Genomic DNA, 20214 nt, shown 5'->3' on the forward strand with positions numbered 1-20214 from the left:
ATTACTTAGAGTTGAGAGTTCATTATGGATTTTGTAGTAAGATGCAAGTGATTTGATTGAGGCAGACAAAACACTTTGTATTTATGAGAGCAAAGCAAGCAGTTCAGGTCAAGTTGAACAGGCAGAGTGAAAATCAGCAACTGGAAGTGACGACATGGCAGCAGAAATTTGAGCTACCATTTCAAGATCTGCATCCGAAGTGAGATGTGAAGAAACAGGCAGAAGCAGACGAGATAGACAGTCAGCTGTATAACTCAGAGAACCTGGGCGGTAAATAACAGCAGACCAGCGGGTGATATTCATTCTCGCCCTATGAATTCCTTTGGTGCTCAGCAGCATTGTCAGAGCTTGGTGGTCTGTCCTCGTGAAACATCAGCCTCACAAATATGTTCTCCTTTTCTCTGCAGTCCACACACAAGAAAGAGCTTCTTTTTCAACAGTAGAAAACGTTTGTTCTGTTGCAGACAGTTTGGGGGAAGCAAACGCTGCAGGTTTCTCTGTGTCATGTGGTGGAAATTTCTTTATTCTATGTATTGATCACATTTTTTAACCATATCACTTTAGTAACAGTTGTATCATTTTGTCACTTAGGTTAGCTTCACAAACGTGTCTTATGTTCTATCACATGTGTTCTACACACACACACACAGCGGCCGCGGCAGTAAGTCAGAGACATTCAGGTTTGTGGGGGGTTAGATGATAGATAGATAGATAGATAGATAGATAGATAGATCATCTGTGGAAGAAGGGAGGCAACAGCTCAGTGAAAAACAGTCGTAAATGTCTCTCCTTGAAGGGAAGGTGAGACGAGGCAACATGTAAGAGTTGTGGAACATCTTTGTGTCTGTGTGTATATAAGATATGAGGGCGGCGGCCATCATCAGAGAGGACCCTGGTGTTTGTCTACAGCAGTGGTTCCCAAACTTGTTTTTGGTAGGCCCCCCTTTGTTTTACAAGAAAATTCTGCCTCGTTTGGAGGCATGAGAGTTGTTTTTCAGAGTTGTTTCACTTTATGCACACAGTCAATATCTGGGCAGCAGGGATGCAGGAAGCAGGTGATGTGTTTGTAGAGATCACAGAAGCAGTAGGAGCAGCAGGTAGAACAGTGTTGCCTAAAAGGGTGATGTTCAGCCTAACACAGGAATTATTTTCTTTGTGTATGTAACCAGTTGAAGATCAGGTGGTTGTAGTGGTGTATCGCTGAAGTGCTCTTTCCATGGACTTAGTTTGTTGAACTGCAAATTCCGTTTGTGTTGCCAGTGTAGCAGCTTTATCCAGAGTCAATCAGGTCTTTCTCCTAAATAAATAAATAAATCCTGTCATTTGTGCATAAGCGAAAAGCATAAAGTACTAAAACAACATTGTTTCTCTGTTAAAAACGGTGATGTTTCTTCGTCCTGTCTGCAGCTGGAAAATAAACTCAAGGATGAGGAAAAGAGGGATGAAGAAACAAAGGAAAAAGTCAAAAAGATACTTTTATGTTTTTACATTTAATTCTGACATTGATGCTGTTAATTTTTACCAACAAACACAAAACAGTTGTTTCGTTTTATAAATCAGATTTTATAAATGTTATATTTTGTGTGTGAGTGTGTTTAAGTAAAATCTGCTTTTATTTTTGGAGACACTACATTCAAAATCAAATATATCCTTTGGGCCTTCATTTATTTAAATTATTTAGATAATTCAAATAAAACATTTAAATAAATAAATTGTTACTTATTAATGTGAACCAACTTATATTTTCATAATTCAGCTCTTATTTAAAGCTTTAATGTGACTCTGGTTGTGTTTTCATTATTGTGTCTTAAACATGAACATTTCTTCCTTCTGCTCTTTCTTCATGTAACATTTCACATGAATGCTGAAACCATCAATCAGCTCAAGCAGGAGAAACAAGCAGCAGAGAAACTGAAGAATCAGTTCAAGTCCAAATGTCACGAGGTTTGTTCTTCCACTGTAAACATTTTTAATATGCTGACAAAATTCTCTTTATCTCTGTATTGTAAAGAGTTATGAAGGAAACTTTATATATCATTTTGTTTATTTGACACCAAATGTCTAATTCATTCAAATTCTCTTATTTCTATATAGAACTTAATTTATTAACTTTTTATGAATGAATGTGTGATTGCATTGTGTAATCACACACATGTGTTTTGCCTTCCATTGTTGCAGTTGCAGAGTAAGGAAGGACAATTATTTTGTTTATTTGTTGTCTGTTAAAGTATTTCTATACATAAACATGTTGCTCACAATGTGAAACCTCAATAATTTTGTTACTTTTATCAACAAAGTGCTGCAGAAACATACATACATATGTCTGTCTTTTTTTCTGACAGATGATCAAATCTGAGAGGGAGAAGGAGGAAATCATTCAGAAGCTGATGGCAATATTTCCTGCACTGGACTCAAAGGTCAGTGAAAGCATCTCTCAGCACACAGAGGTAAACATGGACACATGTGATGCTGTCATCCTCCCAATGATCACAGACCTGTGCACTTATATTCCTGCAGTTTTGTCCAGCAGCAGTTTGTGTGTCATTAACCAAACACAACTTTGAAATCCTACCACTGCAAGATTGTTGACATCGTCCCACAACACTTAATGTTGTTAGCATCATGCTAAATCAGCTCCCTTATATTTACATCATACAGCTTTAATGTGACTGTTTGTGTTTCATTATTGTGTCTTAAACATAAACATTTTTTCCTTCTGCTCTTTCTTCATGTAACATTTCAGCTGCAGTCAGAGAAGAAAACTGAAAACATCAAACAGCTCAAGGAGGTGAAAGACAGAGTAGAGAAACTGAAGAATCAGTTGGAGAAGAATTCTCACGAGGTTTGTCTTTCAGTTGTAAACATTCAAAATGTGCTGACTCAACTCTCTTCATGAATATAATGCACATCAATATTTACTCACCAAATCTGAAGGTCTGAAATATAAAAAAGAATCCAGGATGTATCCAAGTAAGAATATGTGCTGGATCTCAGGGTCTCATTGTCCTAACCCTCCCCATTCAGTTTAAGATCTGCATGTTGAGGCAGTCTACAGCCAAGCATCAGTCACAGCAGAAATTTCTCTGCACAGAGATTTTTTGTATGTTGTGGAAAAAATAAATCAAAGTGATTTTCTGAGATTTTTTAAAAGAAAGTTGAAACCTTTGCAAAGGGATCAATACAGCATGAACAAGGTTCTTACAAGCAGTGACAAAGAAGCAAAATAATAACATCTCCTTTGAGACCGCTCTCTTTCCCAACGTGTAACATGCCAGCATTTTGTCACATCCTGAGGCAAAAGGTTCTACAACAAACCTTCAGTGTCCCTATGATACGCTCCTGGTGGTAAGACACGATCCAGCTGTTTATTCCAGGCCTAACTCGAACCACAGCCTTAATCGTGTCAGACAGTGTTTTTCAAAGCGATGATAAAGTAAAATAAATGTACATGTGTAGATTCATTCCACACGGTTCTCATGTTTCCAAACGTGTAACACACAGACATGTTGGGTGGGCGAAAGCGCAACATACCGACGATTTGTCACAGTGTCGATATGTTACACTTTGGGATAAGAACATGTTGCTCCTTTATGGCCATCGTGTGGATACAGTCTTTATCTGTTCAGTTGTAGGAAGCAGGATGTAGAACCTTCACTCATTCTTTGTTTAACAAACTTTAGCCACATACCAAAAGCACAATGAGGGTAAAAGAGGATGAAACACTGTAAAACCTGCTTCACAGTAAAGTAGAAAGTTTGATTTTTTTTATTTATTTTTTAAACTGAGGGCATTTTGTGCTGTTGAAATTTGAACTTATTCCTTATTAAATATTGACCTTATCACACACCTGATCAAATAGCATTAAGTGGAAGTGAGATTTAAAGTTTCTGTTTATTGTTACGTTTGATGTGATTAACTGTGTGTGAAGAGACAAAGACAGGAGTGAGAATCCTGCACATGTTCGTTATATTAAAGATGCAGCTGGAACCAGATATTTACAGACACTTCAGAAAAAAACATTTTGCTTTACTGTCAAACATCAAATCAGAGTAACATTTTTTGTTAACATATTTTTTGTATTTGTGAAATGTCCGAATAGAGAAAGATATTTGTTGTAGGTTTTTTATTACTTTCATCAGAGTCAGAAGCATACATGCACTTCTTAGTATTTAGTAGAATTACTGTCAAACTGTTTCACTTCAGCCAAACGTTTCAGATTTCCTTCCACAAACTTTCTCAACAGTTTTCTGGAATCTGGGCTCACTGAGAGACAGAACTGGTGTAACTGGGTCGGGTTTGTAGGCCTTCTTGCTGTCACTCACCTTTTCAGTGCTGCCCACAAATCTTCTGTGGGACTGAGATCAGGGCTTTGTGATGGCCACTCCGACACACTGACTTTGTTGTCTTTAAAACACTTTGTAACTAATTTGGAGGTATGTTTGGGGTCATTGTCCATTCGGAAGACCAGTTTACAACCAAGGTTCAACGTTGTGGCTGATGTCTTCAGATGTTGCTTAAGCATGTACTGTTTACGTGATCTATTTTGTGAAATGCATCAGTCCCTTCTGCAGCAAAACAGCTCCACAACATGATGCTGTCGCCCCCACACTTCACAGTTGGGATGTTGTTCTGAGGCTTCAAAGCTTCCTCCTTTTTCCTCAAATATAAAGTTTATCATTACAGTTCAGTTTTTGTTTGGTCAGACCTCAGGACATGTCCCCAAAGATTAAGATTTTTGTCCCCATGTTGCAAACTGTAGTCTGACTTTTTTATGATGGTTTTCAAGTATGGCTTTTTCCTCCAAGAGTGACCTTTCAGCTCGTGGTACAGGACTCACTCAGTGATGCTGTTTTTCTAGTGTCAGTCAGCATCTTCACAAGGTCTTTACCTGATGTCCTGGGTTTGTTTTGCACATTTCACACAAAAATGTTCCTCTTTTGGACTCAGAATCTGTCTCCTACACGAGCAGTATGACAGTTGTACGTTCCCATGTTTTTATACTTGTGTATTATTGTCTGAACTGATGAACGTGGGACCTTCAGTTATCTGGAAATTGCACCAATCAAATTGAGTAAGAGGACACAATAGTTAAAACATGTTGCTCACAGTGTGAAGCTTCAATAATTTTGTCACTTTTATCAACAAAGTGCTGCAGAAACACCAACATCTGTTTTTCTTTATTTCTGACAGACGATCAAATCTGAGATGGAGCTGGATAAATTCATTCAGAAGATGCTGCAGACATTTCCTACACTGGACTCAAAGGTCAGTGAAAGCATCTCTCAGCACACAGAGGTAAACATGGACACATGTGATGCTGTCATCCTCACAATGATCACAGACCTATGCACTTATATTCCTGCAGTTTTGTCCAGCAGCAGTTTCTGTATCATTAACCAAACACAACTTTGAAATCCTACCACTGCAAGATTGTTGACATTATCCCACAACACTTAATGTTGTTAACATCATGCTACATCAGCTCCCTTATATTTACATCATACAGCTTTAATGTGACTCTGGTTGTTTCATTATTGTGTAAAAAAAGCTCCAGGATGTGAAACAAGCAGCAGAGCTGCTGAAGGCTGAGCTGGAGTCCAGAAGTCGTGAGGTTTGTGTTTCCATAAACATTATGAATTTGTTGACTGAATTTGTAGAATCAAAGTGCACACCAGTATTTTTCTACAATATGTGTAGAAAAAAAATTCTAGGCTATATTTATTTAAGAACATTAAAAAGTCTCTCTGCATATTATTAGTGAGTTATTATTAGCATATGACAAAGATTCTATGATATGCATATTATCACAGAATCTTTGGATCTTTGAGTTTAAACGTGTTGAGACAGTTTACAACCAGAAAACTGTTTCTGATAGAATGAAGAGTAGACTGATATATGAAATATTCCTTTATTGGGGGAGAAAATCACACCATGTCATAACTGCTTTAAGTCATACAGAATAGATATCAGAGCCTAAAACACAGTCGTAAATTCCCACAGTGTGCACTATGTGCTTCGAATATTGTGTGTAGGTTTTGTTTCATACAGATCACCACAAAACATGTTGCTCACAGTGTGAAGCTTCAATAATTTTGTCACTTTTATAAACTAAGCACTGCAGAAACATCAACATCTGTCTTTCTTTCTGACAGATGTTCAAATCTGAGAGGGAGAAGGATGAAATCATTCAGAAGCTGATGAAAACATTTCCTACACTGGAAACAAAGGTCAGTGAAAGCATCGCTCAGTAAGTGAAAATAACACGATTCTAGTTCATCTAAACCTAAATCTATGTTAACTGGAAGTAGAGTTTAGTCAACAGTCCACAACTGATTCTCTTCATAGCTGGATCACCCAGATTAAACTACTTGGTGTTACTATAAATCACCACCTCATGGTCTCAGCATAGAGACTCTGTCATTAAGAAAATGAGACAGGCCATAGCTGTGGTTAGGAAATGCTCCGTCTAAATAAGATGTAATTAATGCACGATCGAATAGATAATAAACATTTTTAGCTTCCAGTACAAACTAAATTACACTTTGGCTTCTTTTTATTTATAAAGAAAGCAACACTGTTAAACACAACACATGTTTTCTCTGCTCAGCTGCAGTATCATATGAAATACACAATCATGCTACACGGTGTGTAACAAACTGCAATTTAGAAATTCCTTGATCCAAAAGCAATTTAAAAAAAAAATCATTATATTGAGAGCATATTTTAAGAGGAATAAACTGCCTTATAACTGCCTTAGAGAACTAGCTACTATTCCTAATTTAAAAAAAATAAAAATCTATTTACACAGTTTTTGATTATTGTAAATATTGTAAGAGGGTTTTTGATTTTTATGCATTGTGCACGAAGACCAGCAATCACTGTTGTGGAAGCTAATGGGGTTCCTTATATATAAGTAATAAATAAATAAAATAAAAAAATGTTGTTAACATCATGTAACATTTCACCTGCAGTGGAAGAAGAACACTGATATCATCGAACAGCTCGTGCAGGTGAAACAAAAAGCAGAAGACCTGAAGAAGCAGCTGCAGCTCCAAACTCATGAGGTTTGTCTTTCCATTTTTCTATAATTGAATAGAATAAAAGTGCACATCAGTACTTACTCACCAGCAGACTTTACAGTATAAACGAAAAATAAACAAATCTAAATCTAAAGGTCTAAATATATCATCCATACATGATATTGAGGCAGTCTACAACCAAACCTCAGTCAATGTCATGGTAAATTTTCTGTGGGAGGCAGAGTTGTGGACTCTCAGGCAAAACTGTGCTGGAAATAGTTTTATTGCTAAATTCCCAGAAAACAGGTGACGTGAACATGAACTGGGAACTAACTCTTTGGAATACTACTACAGAAACTTTCTAAACAGACAAGACACACAGCTAGACCGAGCTCACAACACCAAATAGATGAGACACATACATCATATACACAAGAGGACATCAGGGCAGAGAGGAGACACTCGGAGAACACAGCTGGACATGATGCACACAGGACAGGAGACTGTCAGAATAAAACAGGAAACATGAGAAACACACACTGAGACACACTGAGTGCAAATGAGACAGAGAGACATGACTGGGGACCAGAAAGGCAAATAAGCATGGAGACAAGACTGAGACACAAATAACAAACAGAACTAGACACGAGAGGACGGAGAACACAGAGGGAAGGCTTATTCTAACCTAAACACACTTAAAGCATAAAATAAATGAAACCAACATAGAATATTCAAACATTATAAAGTCCAGAGACCTGGAACCACTGTGTCACTGACTCAGGACCATGACAGTCAAAGCAGAAACTTCACTTCTGGTGTTTGTGATCATGCAGAGGATCAGCTGTGTTTCAGCTTCTCATTAAACTAAAGCTGCTGCTTCACTTTACATACATGATTTGTTGGCTTTGTGTGATGGTGCTGCTGTCATAGGCTGATGGAGAGGAACAGACTCACTGCTGTGTAAAAGGATCGTTCCTGATCTGATTGTCATTCACATGTTAGAAACAACAAGTTTCAGTTTTCTAGTTTAGATTTCAATCTGAAAAGTCTCCTGTTGGTCTCAGTAGAGAGCATTTCTTCCTTCTGCTCTTTCTTCATGTAACATTTCACCTGCAGTCGGAGGAGAAAACTGAAACCATCCATCAGCTCCAGCAGTTGAAACAAGTAGCAGAGATCCTGAAGATTCAGCTGGAGTCCAAAAATCAGCAGGTTTGTCTTTTCATCATAAATATTCTGAATTTGCTGACTCAGCTCTGATGAATTATTATGAATAAAATAATAGTCCAAATCAGTATTTACACACTAACAGACTATTTAGATAAATAAATAAATAAATGAATAAATAAATAAAACTAAATGTAAAGGTGTAAAATATATTTTAAATATGGATTTGGAAGCTACACATGCTGCTGTTGATCTCAGTAAATAAACAGTCACCTTCCTCCCTGTACAGGGATTTTTAGATGTTGATGAAAGAGGATGAAACAATCAACTCTTCAGTAAAGTAGAAAAATGTTTTTCCCATCAAATCAGAGTGTTTTCTAACTTTTCTAACTGATTACAGTTCATAGGCTGAAGCACCAACCCTCAGCAGTTTTGGTTGAGTTTAGATTTTATGAGTTTGTGACTTTACATAATTTAGATTCTTTATCATTTATTTATTTCTATAGCACATTTCATTACAACAGCAATGTTGATCAAAGTGATTTACAAAAATACAAAATAACTAGTAAAATAACTTGTAATATTAGTACCAAACATCAAATACCAAATAACTCTCATACTCTATTAAAAGCCAGTGAATACAAATGTATTTTAAGATAAGATTTAAAAGATTGACAGTAGGAGTCTGTCTGATGTGTAGGCGTCGATTATTCCACAGTTTAGGAGCTACGACCCCAAACGCTCAATCACCTCTGTGAACCAGCTTTGACCTTTGTATGGCTAAAAGCAAAAGATCATTTGATCTTAGAGACCTAGAAGGTGGTCAGATAAATACCTGGGAGCCTGTCCCTTCAGGGCTTTGTAAGTTAACAATAAAATTTTAAAATTAATTCTGAAGTGAAGGCAAGCACCGGGGAAATATGGGAAGTCGTTTAGTTCGTGTTAGAAGACGAGCTGCAGCATCTGGACCAACTGCAGCTGGTCTCCAGCTAGGATGTAATAAAAGCATGGATCATCCTTTCAAAGTTTTTAAAAGATAAAAATGATTTCACCTCAGTTTAAAAAAAGGCCGCTGTAAGTTAACTTTGTAAGTTAACAATAAAATGTTCAAATAAATTCTGAAGTGAACAGTGTGCCAGTGAAGAGAGGCAAGCACCGAGGAAATGTGTAGTTCGTGTCAGAAGATGAGCTGTGGCATTTTGGACCAACTGCAGTCTTACAAAGCAGCTCTGGTCAACTCCAACATATAAGGAGTTACAATAGTCCAGCTGGGATGTAATAAAAGCATGGATCGCCTGTTCAAAGTTTGTAAAAGATAAAAATTATTTCAGAGATAGATATAAGGTTGGAAAAAGACCGCTGGGCTAATCTGTTTTTTCAAATGCAAACTTTCTGTCAATTATAACCCCCACATTTTTGGCATGCAATTTTATAAAAGGTTTAATACTGTGCAGGTTAACAAGAGAGGTGCTGGGATTGCAACTTGGTCCCAAAGTTATCACTTTGGTTTTGTTCTTATTAAAGTTAGAAGACATCCAGGCTTTAACTTCACCAAGACACTGAAGTAAGGGTTCAGGTAGGGCAGAACAGTTTCTGTTCAGTTGAAGACAGATCTGAGTATCATTGGCATATGAATGGAAACATGTTATATTTTCCAAAAAATTAGACCTGGAAGCAGCATAAAAATAGATAATAAAATTGGCCACCACAAGTAAGGGGAGCTGAGGAAGAGATAAAATCTCCAAAGCTCACAGAGAAAGTCCTGTCAGACAGGTAAGACCTGAACCACTCTGATGGAATGACCTTGATGCTGCAATGCTCCAATCATGAGATGGAGATGCTGTGGTCAACAGTATCAAAGGCAGCGGTCAGATCCAAAAGCAAAAACAGAGCTGAGTCTCCTGAGTCAGTCGCTTTATATTGTACAGTAGATACAGAGAAAAACCCAACAATCATATGATCCCTATGAGCAAGCACTTTGGCGACAGTGGGAAGGAAAAACTCCCTTTAACAGGAAGAAACCTCCGGCAGAGGCTGTACACACTGACGCAATCTTGGTTTCTCTTAGACAAAGTAGAGAAATTTTATTCTATACAGTGTGTATCATTAAAAAAATAGAAAACCACCAATCAGACTGAGTACGGTTGGAAACATGTTACTCACAGTGTGAAGCTTCAATAATTTTGTTACTTTTATAAACAAAGTGCTGCAGAAACATACATACATATGTCTGTCTTTTTTTCTGACAGATGATCAAATCTGAGAGGGAGAAGGATGAATTCATTCAGAAGGTGCTGCAGATATTTCCTGCACTGGACTCAAAGGTCAGTGAAAGCATCTCTCAGCACACAGAGGTAAACATGGACACATGTGATGCTGTCATCCTCCCAATGATCACAGACCTGTGCACTTATATTCCTGCAGTTTTGTCCAGCAGCAGCTTCTGTATCATTAACCAAACACAACTTTGAAATCCTACCACTGCAAGATTGTTGACATCATCCCACAACACTTAATGTTGTTAACATCATGCTACATCAGCTCCCTTATATTTACATCATACAGCTTTAATGTGACTCTGGTTGTGTTATCATGATTGTGTTTTAAACATGAACATTTCTTCCTTCTGCTCTTTCTTCATGTAACATTTCACCTGCAGTGGAAGGAGAATACTAAAATCATCAATCAGCTCCAGGAGGTGAAAGAAACAGCAGAGAAACTGAAGCAGCTGGAGAAGCAAAATCAGGAGGTTTGTGTTTCCATTATAAACATTTTGAATTTACTGAGCCAACTCTCTGTATGAATAGAATAATTGCACACATCAATATTTACTCACCATCAGACTGTACAGTATAAATGAATCAATAAATCAAAATCTTAGCATCTAAATTATTTTAAAAAATCCCAGATATAATTAATTTAGCTTAAAAATTAAAAATTAAGCTTTTTAATTTAGCTTTTACTTAACGTTTATTTATTTTATGCTTATTTATCCTGTTATTTTATTTATATTATTAATTTAGGTTTTACTAATATTTATTGATTTTATTCTTGGTCATTTTTTATCTTCTTACTTTTCTTATATTTATATTGTATCCCATTCTTAATTATTTTATCTTTTTATAAAATATGTATGTATCCATGATCGTTTATGTTAATGAGAGTGTGGGGAGTGAGTTGGAGGGCGAGGTGGGGTGGGCTGCCTTTAACCATGTAAAGCACTTTGTATGAAAAGTGCTTTATAAATAAAGATTGACTGATTGATACATGTAAGAAAAAACAGTGTGCATTCATATTCCCAAAAGGTTGATTCTGTTCATCTGGACGTAACGTTTTCAGTGGGAGAAACGTTTTGTCACTCATCCAAGTAACTTCTTCGTCAGCTTCAGCTGACTGCAGGTTTCCCCGACCTTATGAACAGTAGATTTATATAATCAATTAAAAAAATCAGCAGAACTGATGTGTTGTGGGAATTATATAATTTTTATATCATGTTTATTCTTCGATATCCTTTTTATTTAAGCATTTATTCAATTTATTAAACACACGTGTGGGAAGATACGCAGCACTACATTGTCAACACAGATCTCCGCTCAAAGCAAACTTTTAAAATAGTTTTATTATGTCAGGGTTCACGCCCCTTTTCGCGTCAATAAAGAATATAAGTTATAATTAATGACAGTTAAACAAGTTTCCGTGTTCAACAACATTTTACCCTATATGGCTGTCTCACCCTCCAGATGTTTCCTGTCGACTTATTCATGGCATGCTTATCTTTAACACCTTCTGCATCAATAGTTGCTAAGCAAGCATAAAGCAAAATATGTTTCACCTTTGTGCATATAATTAGTAAGGAAAAAGTAAAAGCTGGTTTTAGTTTTAGAAACTAAATTGAACAAAAGATATTTCCTTACAAATATTAATTTATATTATCCAGCTTATATTTACATAATACAGATTTTATTTCTAGCTTTATTTAAATCCTATTGTGTTATTAATATTGTGTCTTAAAGGTGAACATTTCTTCCGCCTGCTCTTTCTTCATATAACATTTCAGGGTAAGACAGATGAAATCATCAAACAGCTCCAGCAGGACAAAGAAACAGCAAAGAAGCTGGAGCAGCTTCAGGTTTGTCTTTCTGTTATAAACATTCTGAATTTACTGACCCAGCTCTATTTATGAATAGAGTAATTGCACACATCAATATTTACTCACTGTCAGACTCTTTAATATAAATGAATAAATTTATATTAAATTTAAATCTACGTTTCTCAGTTAAATAAAATAAAAAATCCAGGACATATATATGTAAGTATATAGGAAAAAATTGTCCATGCGTATTCCCAGAAAGTTGATTCTGTTCATCTGGACGCAGAGTTTTACACAATTCATTAAATCAGCAGCACTAATGAACATTGGGCTGTGCGTGCAAAGTATTAGTAAGTAAAAAGTAAAACCTGGTTTTAGTTTCAGAGACACTACATTGAAACTAAGATATTTCCTTACCATCTTCAGTTATTTACAAATATTTATTTATATTTTCCAACTTATATTTTCATAATACAGCTTTTATTTACAGATTTTATTTAACTCTGGTTGTGTTATCATGATTGTGTCTTAAACATGAACATTTCTTCCTTCTGCTCTTTCCTCATGTAACATTTCAGCTCCAGGGTAAGACAGACAGTGAAATCATCAAACAGCTCCAGCAGGACAAAAAAACAGCAGAGAAGCTGAAGCAGCTTCAGGTTTGTCTTTCTGTTATAAAGATTCTGAATTTACTGACTTTACTGAACTGAATAATTACATACATCAATATTTACTCACCGTCAGACTCTTCTATATAAATGAATAAATTTATATTAAATTTAAATCATCTGGACGCAGCGTTTTACATAATTCATTAAATCAGCAGCACTGATGAACACTATTTACATAATACAGCTTTTATTTGACTCTGGTTGTGTTATCATTATTGTCTTAAACATGATTGTTTCTTTCTTCTGCTCTTTCCTCATGTAACATTTCAGCTCCAGGCTGAGACAGATAGTAAAATCATCGATCAGCTCCAGGAGGTGAAAGACACAGCAGAGAATCTGAAGAAGCAGATGGAGTCCCAAAATTGGGAGGTTTGTGTTTCCTTTATACTCAATGAGAATTTGCTGACTCGACTCTCTTTGGTAATGCAGAATAGAACAGAATAACCACATTATTGTCATTCAGAACATATACAGTTAGTGTCAGTATTTTCATCAAATTGTACAATATTAATAAACATTACCCCACCACACACTGATTTATTATTATTATTGTTATTAAACTGAAATGTAGAGAGTCCAGTTAGAGAAAACTTCTTGATGCGAAGATCCAGATGATCATAATGTCTCATTATTTTTGTTAACACTTAAGCACATCAACACTTAATTGAGCTTCATTTGCAAATATAATTCAAGACACCTCGGATAGTCTTTGATGAGTGTCTGGATCTTAGATGAAGGCATGTTTGATCCTTCTTCCATACAAAAAAGCAAAAAAGCATCAACAGCCTGCTTCAAATTATCCCACAAATTTTCAATGACATCCAAGTCAGGGGAATGTGGTGTTATTCTTCCACAGCACAGTTTCAATCTGTCTCATCTAAATGAGCTTTTATACAACCAGCAGTTCTGTTTGTGGTGTGAGTGCAGAAAGGCCTTCTTTTCATTACCCTCCCATACATATGTACAAATACAACACCAAGATGCTCTGCAGGGTTTTGGAGGTGATTCATTCTGACAGTCCGCTGCATGTGCAGCTCCTGTAATTTTCTTGGCCTGACCTGAGTTCAACCACAGCTGTGCCTGTGCTCTTCTATTTCCTGATTACTGTCCTTATAGTTGAAACTGAGTTCAAACCTCTAAGAGATGTTTTTGCAGCCTCCCTCTGAACCACAGTACTGACAATCTTTGTTTTCAGATCTTTTGAGAATTACTTTGAGAATCCAGTTCTGTCAGTGTTCAGTGTCAAAGAGAAGCACAACTTGAAAGTTTCCACCTTAAATACATTTTCTTATGATTGGACATGCTTGCCTATGAAGTTCAAGGATTAACAAGCTAATCCAACTGATTTAGTGTTGCAAGTAATCAGTATTGAACAGTTCCATGCATTCAAATCAGTAAAATTACAACGATACTCAAATTGTTGCACAGCCAGCTTTTACAACTAACTCCATTCTGTACGTCTAAATACTGCTTCACTAAAAATAGATGTTTGTGAAACACTCCAGTACTCAGATGTAGGAAATGAGGAGGAAATGAAATACATGCCACTGTTATCTTTTTGTTGAATGAAGAGTGAATATTTATGCAGGGAGAGAGGTTCCCAGATATTTTCATATGATTGTGCATTTCAAAACCTTTTAACACATAATTCAAAAACAGCTTTGGTGACACAACATAAAACTGAACAGATATGTATGTGTGCCTGCTGAAATTCTCACCATATAAATATGAAAACTGCCCACATTTAGATTAAGTGCTTAACTTCAGAAAAATTAATTAAAGAGACAAAACGCTTGAATTGTCCCTTTTCGGTTTAAATCCTGACTAAACAGTCTCGACTTTACAGAGAAATCTCAACACTGGGTCCAGATCTGGTCCACGTTCTGCCTGATGTCTGATGTAGAGGATCAGCTCTGTTCCAGCTTTTCATTCAGACAAAAAGCACTGCTGTTTCACTTACATGCATGATTTCTTTGCTTGGTGTGATGGTGCTGCTGTCATTGGTTGACAGAAACGAGTAGACTCAAGAGGGGGGGATTTTATTATTTTATTATTACGTTTGATTGGATTAACTGTGTGTGAAAAGATAAACACAAGAGTAAGACTATTGCAGATGTTCATTTCATTTAAACAGTATCCTTATAAAAGTTGTGGTTATATTGAAATTCATAATTATTCTATAAATGTTGACAGTAATAAGAAATGTGCTATCAGATGTCAAAGTAAATGGGACCATTATTTGTTGTGGTTCAAGTTCATAAACTGAACTCAAAGTACACAGAGCTGAGTTGTGCCAACCCCAATAGTGAAGACTCAATATGAAAGTGTTGCTCAGAAGACAGATAAACATGGACGTATGAAATTATGATGCTGATATGATTTGTTTGATGTGACCAACCTGCTAATTTTTGACTTTTTATTGAGAAACAAGAAACACAAGTTCAAAAATACCCCATAACACGGTAGTGTTAGCCCCAATACTTTTAGTTATTGATTGATGAATTGATTTATGTAAATTGGATTAGTGTAAGGAAATTGATAGATGGGAAGTTTTTAATTAAATAACATTTATTGAAATTCAAATACACGAGTTGTTTTAGTCATATTTTTCTATAAGCAGGCCTGAAAAATGACAGAAAGCACTCACAAAATGTCAACGCATGAGACTTTTTTCATGTCTTTTAATGTGCAGTCAGAGAAAAATGATTCTATAATTAGCATCAGCTTCATCAGGACAAAGAGAAGACGAGATGCTGAGAGGAAAATGTAGGATTTGAGGGACCAGTTAAACACTTAAAAATAAGATGTGTTCTAAAACCTTTGACTGGTGATCTACATAAGAATGACAGCTGTTTTACTACATTAAGAAATAAACTAATCTAAATAAATTAGGATATTGCAAAAGTGATTAGAAGAATATTTCCATTAAAAATATACTGATGTTTTCATTTCTCTCTGCTATTTGGAAAAGATGCTCCAGGCTGAGAAGAGGAATGATGAAACTGACAGAAAACTCAAAGAGGTAAATCTTTTTACCCAAAGCAGTTCGCTGCTGTCATCTCTCTTTTATCTCTTTGTATTCAATCCAAATTTGGAATTTCTTCACAAACATTAATTTTCCAGCACAAAAACATATTTCAGTTCATAGCTGTGATCTTTGTCTTCATCTCTCTTTAGTTGGTAAAGCAGCTCCAGCACGAGAAGAAGAAAACTGAGAAAAATCTCAATGAGGTAAATCTTTGTCACCCAAATCAATCACCTGCTATTATCTCTGTTTTCTACGTGTTCAGGTTACAATCACACATGAGAACAAACCTCAGACACCAAATAACTGTTAGAGAAGCTCGAGTTTGTTCTCACTGTTTTCAAACTTGAAACTTAAAAACATCCTCAATCACTTTATATTTACTTAACACACGTTTTAATTTATTTTAAACAGATTTTTTTTTCTTTAGTGAAGTTTGTGAATGTATTGTTATATCATCTCTTATAAAAGAGCACGTCTCCAGTCATGTGTCCTCTCACCTGCTGTTGGAGAAAAAGTATTCATACTTAAACAATCAGCTCTAGCAGGAGAAAAAACTAAAGTCCAGAAATCAGGGATTTTATCTCTCTGTTATAATCCTGCTGAATTTTCTTCTAAACATAAAAAATGCAAAAATGTTTCAAAAAAAAAAACAAATGCTGAAAGTCATTAACTTGGATATTTAGCACACAGAAAATAAACATTTTAATTCCAGTTCATTATTTTATCTCTGAGCGCACTCTCAGTGTTCTTGTCTAAGGTGACGACTGCACATTAGGTTTATGAATCTTTAAACTGGATCCATTTAAACAATAAAGGTCACTGCCCCACAGTCTGATAGAGGAGACATTGCTCACACATCAAAGTGAATTTAATTTGACTGAACAGATATTCTTGCTGTGTGACTTCTAATTGCTGCAGTGTAGAAGAGACTCAGCAGTATTTATGTTTTTTTGCATCACACAATTAATGGATGCACACTGCTGCTGTTTATGTGATCAGCACAGGTTACCATAGTGATTAACCAGGTAAAAAGAGAGAAACCTCTGTGACACAGAAAACTCTGACTTTAATGTAAACATGAAATATTAAACTTTGGAGCCATCCTCTCAAAAACTGCAGACAGTGTCTAAGCAGATTTAACTCTGTTTGTGATGCTGGAGTTAAGAAATAGGTGTTCTCACTTATAGTTTGTTAGACCATGTGTAGATCCATCTTGTACAAGTACAATATTACCAGTTTGTTTGGTTGGTTGGTGCTAATAGACATTAGTTTGTGTTAGTTAACTAGTGAAAAAACCTAACTACTAATCAGACTAAGACGGCACTTTTGTACTGCCCATAGCTGCAGCAATGAGATTTATGTTTAGAAAAACAAGGATCTACTGTCCACTTTCACTGTCCATCTCTGAAGCAGTCAGTGGTTCTTCAATTATAAAACAGGAAAATCCACCTGTTAGCTTTAAGGTTTGCAGAGCACTTGTTAGTCAGGTGCAAAGGTGCCTCACCTGACAAATAGCTAAAGTTTGACACTGTCACCTGTTTCATTTTTCTTCGTGGGGTCAGGTGTACAGACTGAGATCTGCTAGGAGGTGGCAGAGCAGATGTTCACAAGCTGTAAGCAGCACTATTTATGCTATATTCAGGTGTAATGTAACCCCCAGTTACTCTCTGGGTTAAATATCTTTTTCCAAACTCAACCAAAAGGTTTCCAACATAACAGGTTACTGTGATGTTTCCCCATCATCTCTTTTTATATGGTACAGATACTGATACTGAAATTACAACTTGAAACATGCATGAAAACAATCGTGAGAAACTAAACCATCAACTCTGCTGTAATAAAACAGAAATTATAAACAGACAAGAGTTTAAACTGTTGTTGGGAGGAGTTAAATGGAAATTTAAATGTTTCTCTGGAGTTTTTGTTTTTTTACATCAGGCCAGTTATATTTAAGTATAAGTGAAGCTGTAACTGGAGCTTTAGTGAATTGTGGTGAATATAGTTCAAATCCGAGCTTTGTTTTTATCTCTCTTCTGTCTTCCAGTTGGTAAAGCAGCTCTAGGAGGAGAAAACTGAGGTAAATCTTTGTCAAATGAAACACCTGCTATCATCTCTCTTTTCTACATGTTTTATGTAACAGGTTCCTACATGTGCATCATGGGTACATTTCTTACATTTCTTACTGAAGCATGATTGGGAGTCCTTACATTCATCATCTTACACTCACCTTAGATGTCCTTTGGTTTGTTTGCTAAAGATTAATTTTCTTTTCAACATCCATTAATTTCTTTTCTTTAGCCATAGCGTCTTAGCCATCTACTTAGATTTTTAAATCCTTGTTTATCCCGTGGCCCCGGATAATCAGAAGAAGGATGGTTGGACATTATTTTAAGAATTCTGCTCTGTTTGGTTTGTTTCTTATCTCCATACTTACTGTTGTTACTTCCTCATTTATCAATTTTCTGTTTTAAAAAGTGCCTCGAGGTTCACACAGACTTGGTTCTTTTTTTTTTGTCAGAATAAACTTCTGAGCAGAAGTCCTAAAATAAAACTTTACTCTCATAGTCACTGAACTTTTTACTTTGCTCTATAGAAACAAAACTAATATTACAGGGCAGCTGAGGGTGTTGGGACAAACACTTTAAATCTGTCTTCCACGTTTACTGACTGTAGTTTTTACAGATGTGATGAATTGTATTTACAAACAAAGGACACTAATTGATCTATGCCAACAGGTTTCCCGCAGCAACCTATTTAACTTTGGCTTTCGGAGATGATCCAATCAAAACTAATCCAGAAGTTGCTCAACATGTAACTGAGGAGTCAAAAAGTCAAAGAGCTTCATCATGGAGAAACTTGTTGTTTGTTATGTCACTGATTCATGTTTAAATAATCAGTTGTTCAACTTGTAACACTTTAAGTGAAGTAAGCAAAAGCTTTTATCATCCATCTAAAATTCCCAAATACTAAAGTTTTTCAGTCCTTGTTCAGTTGTACAGAAAAACTAATAAACCTTATCAACTAAAAATATGCTGAAAATGCACTGCTGATTTATTAACTTAATTTTGTTTTTTGAAAGATTTTAAACTTGTTTTAAGTTAGTAAACCAACTGATCAATAAAAATTTGATCAGGTAACAACTCCTGAGCCAAAGCACTATTCTGGGAACATTTTTGTGTCTATGTGTTTAATAGGGTTAATATTTTGTTCATTTTTCTGTGTCAGACAAATAGAATTGTAATGTTGCTGTACCTGTGTTATTGTGTTTCAAAACCATGTTTATATACGTCTGAGTTCAAATGTTAATTAAAGTGAGAAATGGAAGAAACTATGTTGGGTTTTTAACGCTAAATTTCAAACTTATTACTAAAATAAATATAGTTCTAGTTTTTCCTGTGCTATATATAAACATATTTTGTTTCTTTCTTTTCTCATACATTACATTTTCACTGGGTGTCAGGCAAACAATAGCCAAGCCCAAGTGCATAACACACACACACACACACACACACACACGTATGTATATGTGTATATATATATATATATATATATATATATATATATATCCCTCCTGAGGGAAAACAATAGAGGCAGCCGTTACACATGTATCCCAGCAGGCATACACTCACACTTTCTGACTGTGCTTGAAGACTGACGTGAAGTCAACTGCAATAATCCCGCGCTGGTGGAAGCTCCATCGCTCTTCTAAATAGCTCCCCAGACGAGCCCAGGTGAGGAGCAGGTGTGTGGCAAGGACTTAAGGTGTGGGCAGTCCTCAAGCTAGGCCACGCCCCTCAGGCCTGACAGTGCCTGTAACATGGCCACAGAAAACAGCAACACACACACAACTGCCTACATACGGATGTGGACAGAGATAAGAGGCAGTGCAGACAACACACCAAATGATAATAATAATGACAATAATAATAATAACAACAGTCATGGTCCCCACTGCCCACAGACCCCGAGTCCCCAGAACCGGGTCCGTGACAATATATATACATACGTGTATTATTCACATCTTAAACCACAAGCTGAGACTGAAATGATCACACTGAAGTATTTTAACTCTACTGTGAACAAACGTTTTCTCGTGCGGTTTATCTCTAAGAAGCTAAAATTACTCGAGTGTCTGCAGCATCTAAAATCACTACACGCTGAGTAAACTGAGATACTGAGAGGTCTTTAAACATGCTCAGCAGGCCTGTGGTTTTAAACTCTTCTGTGCATGACAAGTTTAAC

At 36.1% G+C, this 20214-nt stretch overlaps 1 protein-coding gene across 1 annotated transcript; it reads left to right on the forward strand.

The window, feature by feature from the left end:
- Positions 1-1857: 1857 nt before the first annotated feature.
- LOC101468586 (uncharacterized) lies at positions 1858-19300 on the forward strand. The gene is made up of 17 exons (XM_076882139.1): positions 1858-1944; positions 2343-2417; positions 2744-2842; positions 5191-5265; positions 5549-5611; positions 6153-6227; positions 6972-7064; positions 8136-8228; positions 10433-10507; positions 10843-10932; positions 12241-12312; positions 12852-12932; positions 13215-13313; positions 15916-15966; positions 16122-16175; positions 18017-18049; positions 18708-19300. Exons 1-16 carry the CDS (start codon positions 1858-1860, stop codon positions 18032-18034), a joined length of 1200 nt encoding a protein of 399 aa, XP_076738254.1. The 3' UTR covers positions 18035-18049; positions 18708-19300.
- The last annotated feature ends 914 nt before the right edge of the window (positions 19301-20214 follow it).

The sequence above is a fragment of the Maylandia zebra genome, linkage group LG3 (assembly GCF_041146795.1).
Source record: "Maylandia zebra isolate NMK-2024a linkage group LG3, Mzebra_GT3a, whole genome shotgun sequence".
In the NCBI taxonomy this organism is placed as follows: domain Eukaryota; kingdom Metazoa; phylum Chordata; class Actinopteri; order Cichliformes; family Cichlidae; genus Maylandia; species Maylandia zebra.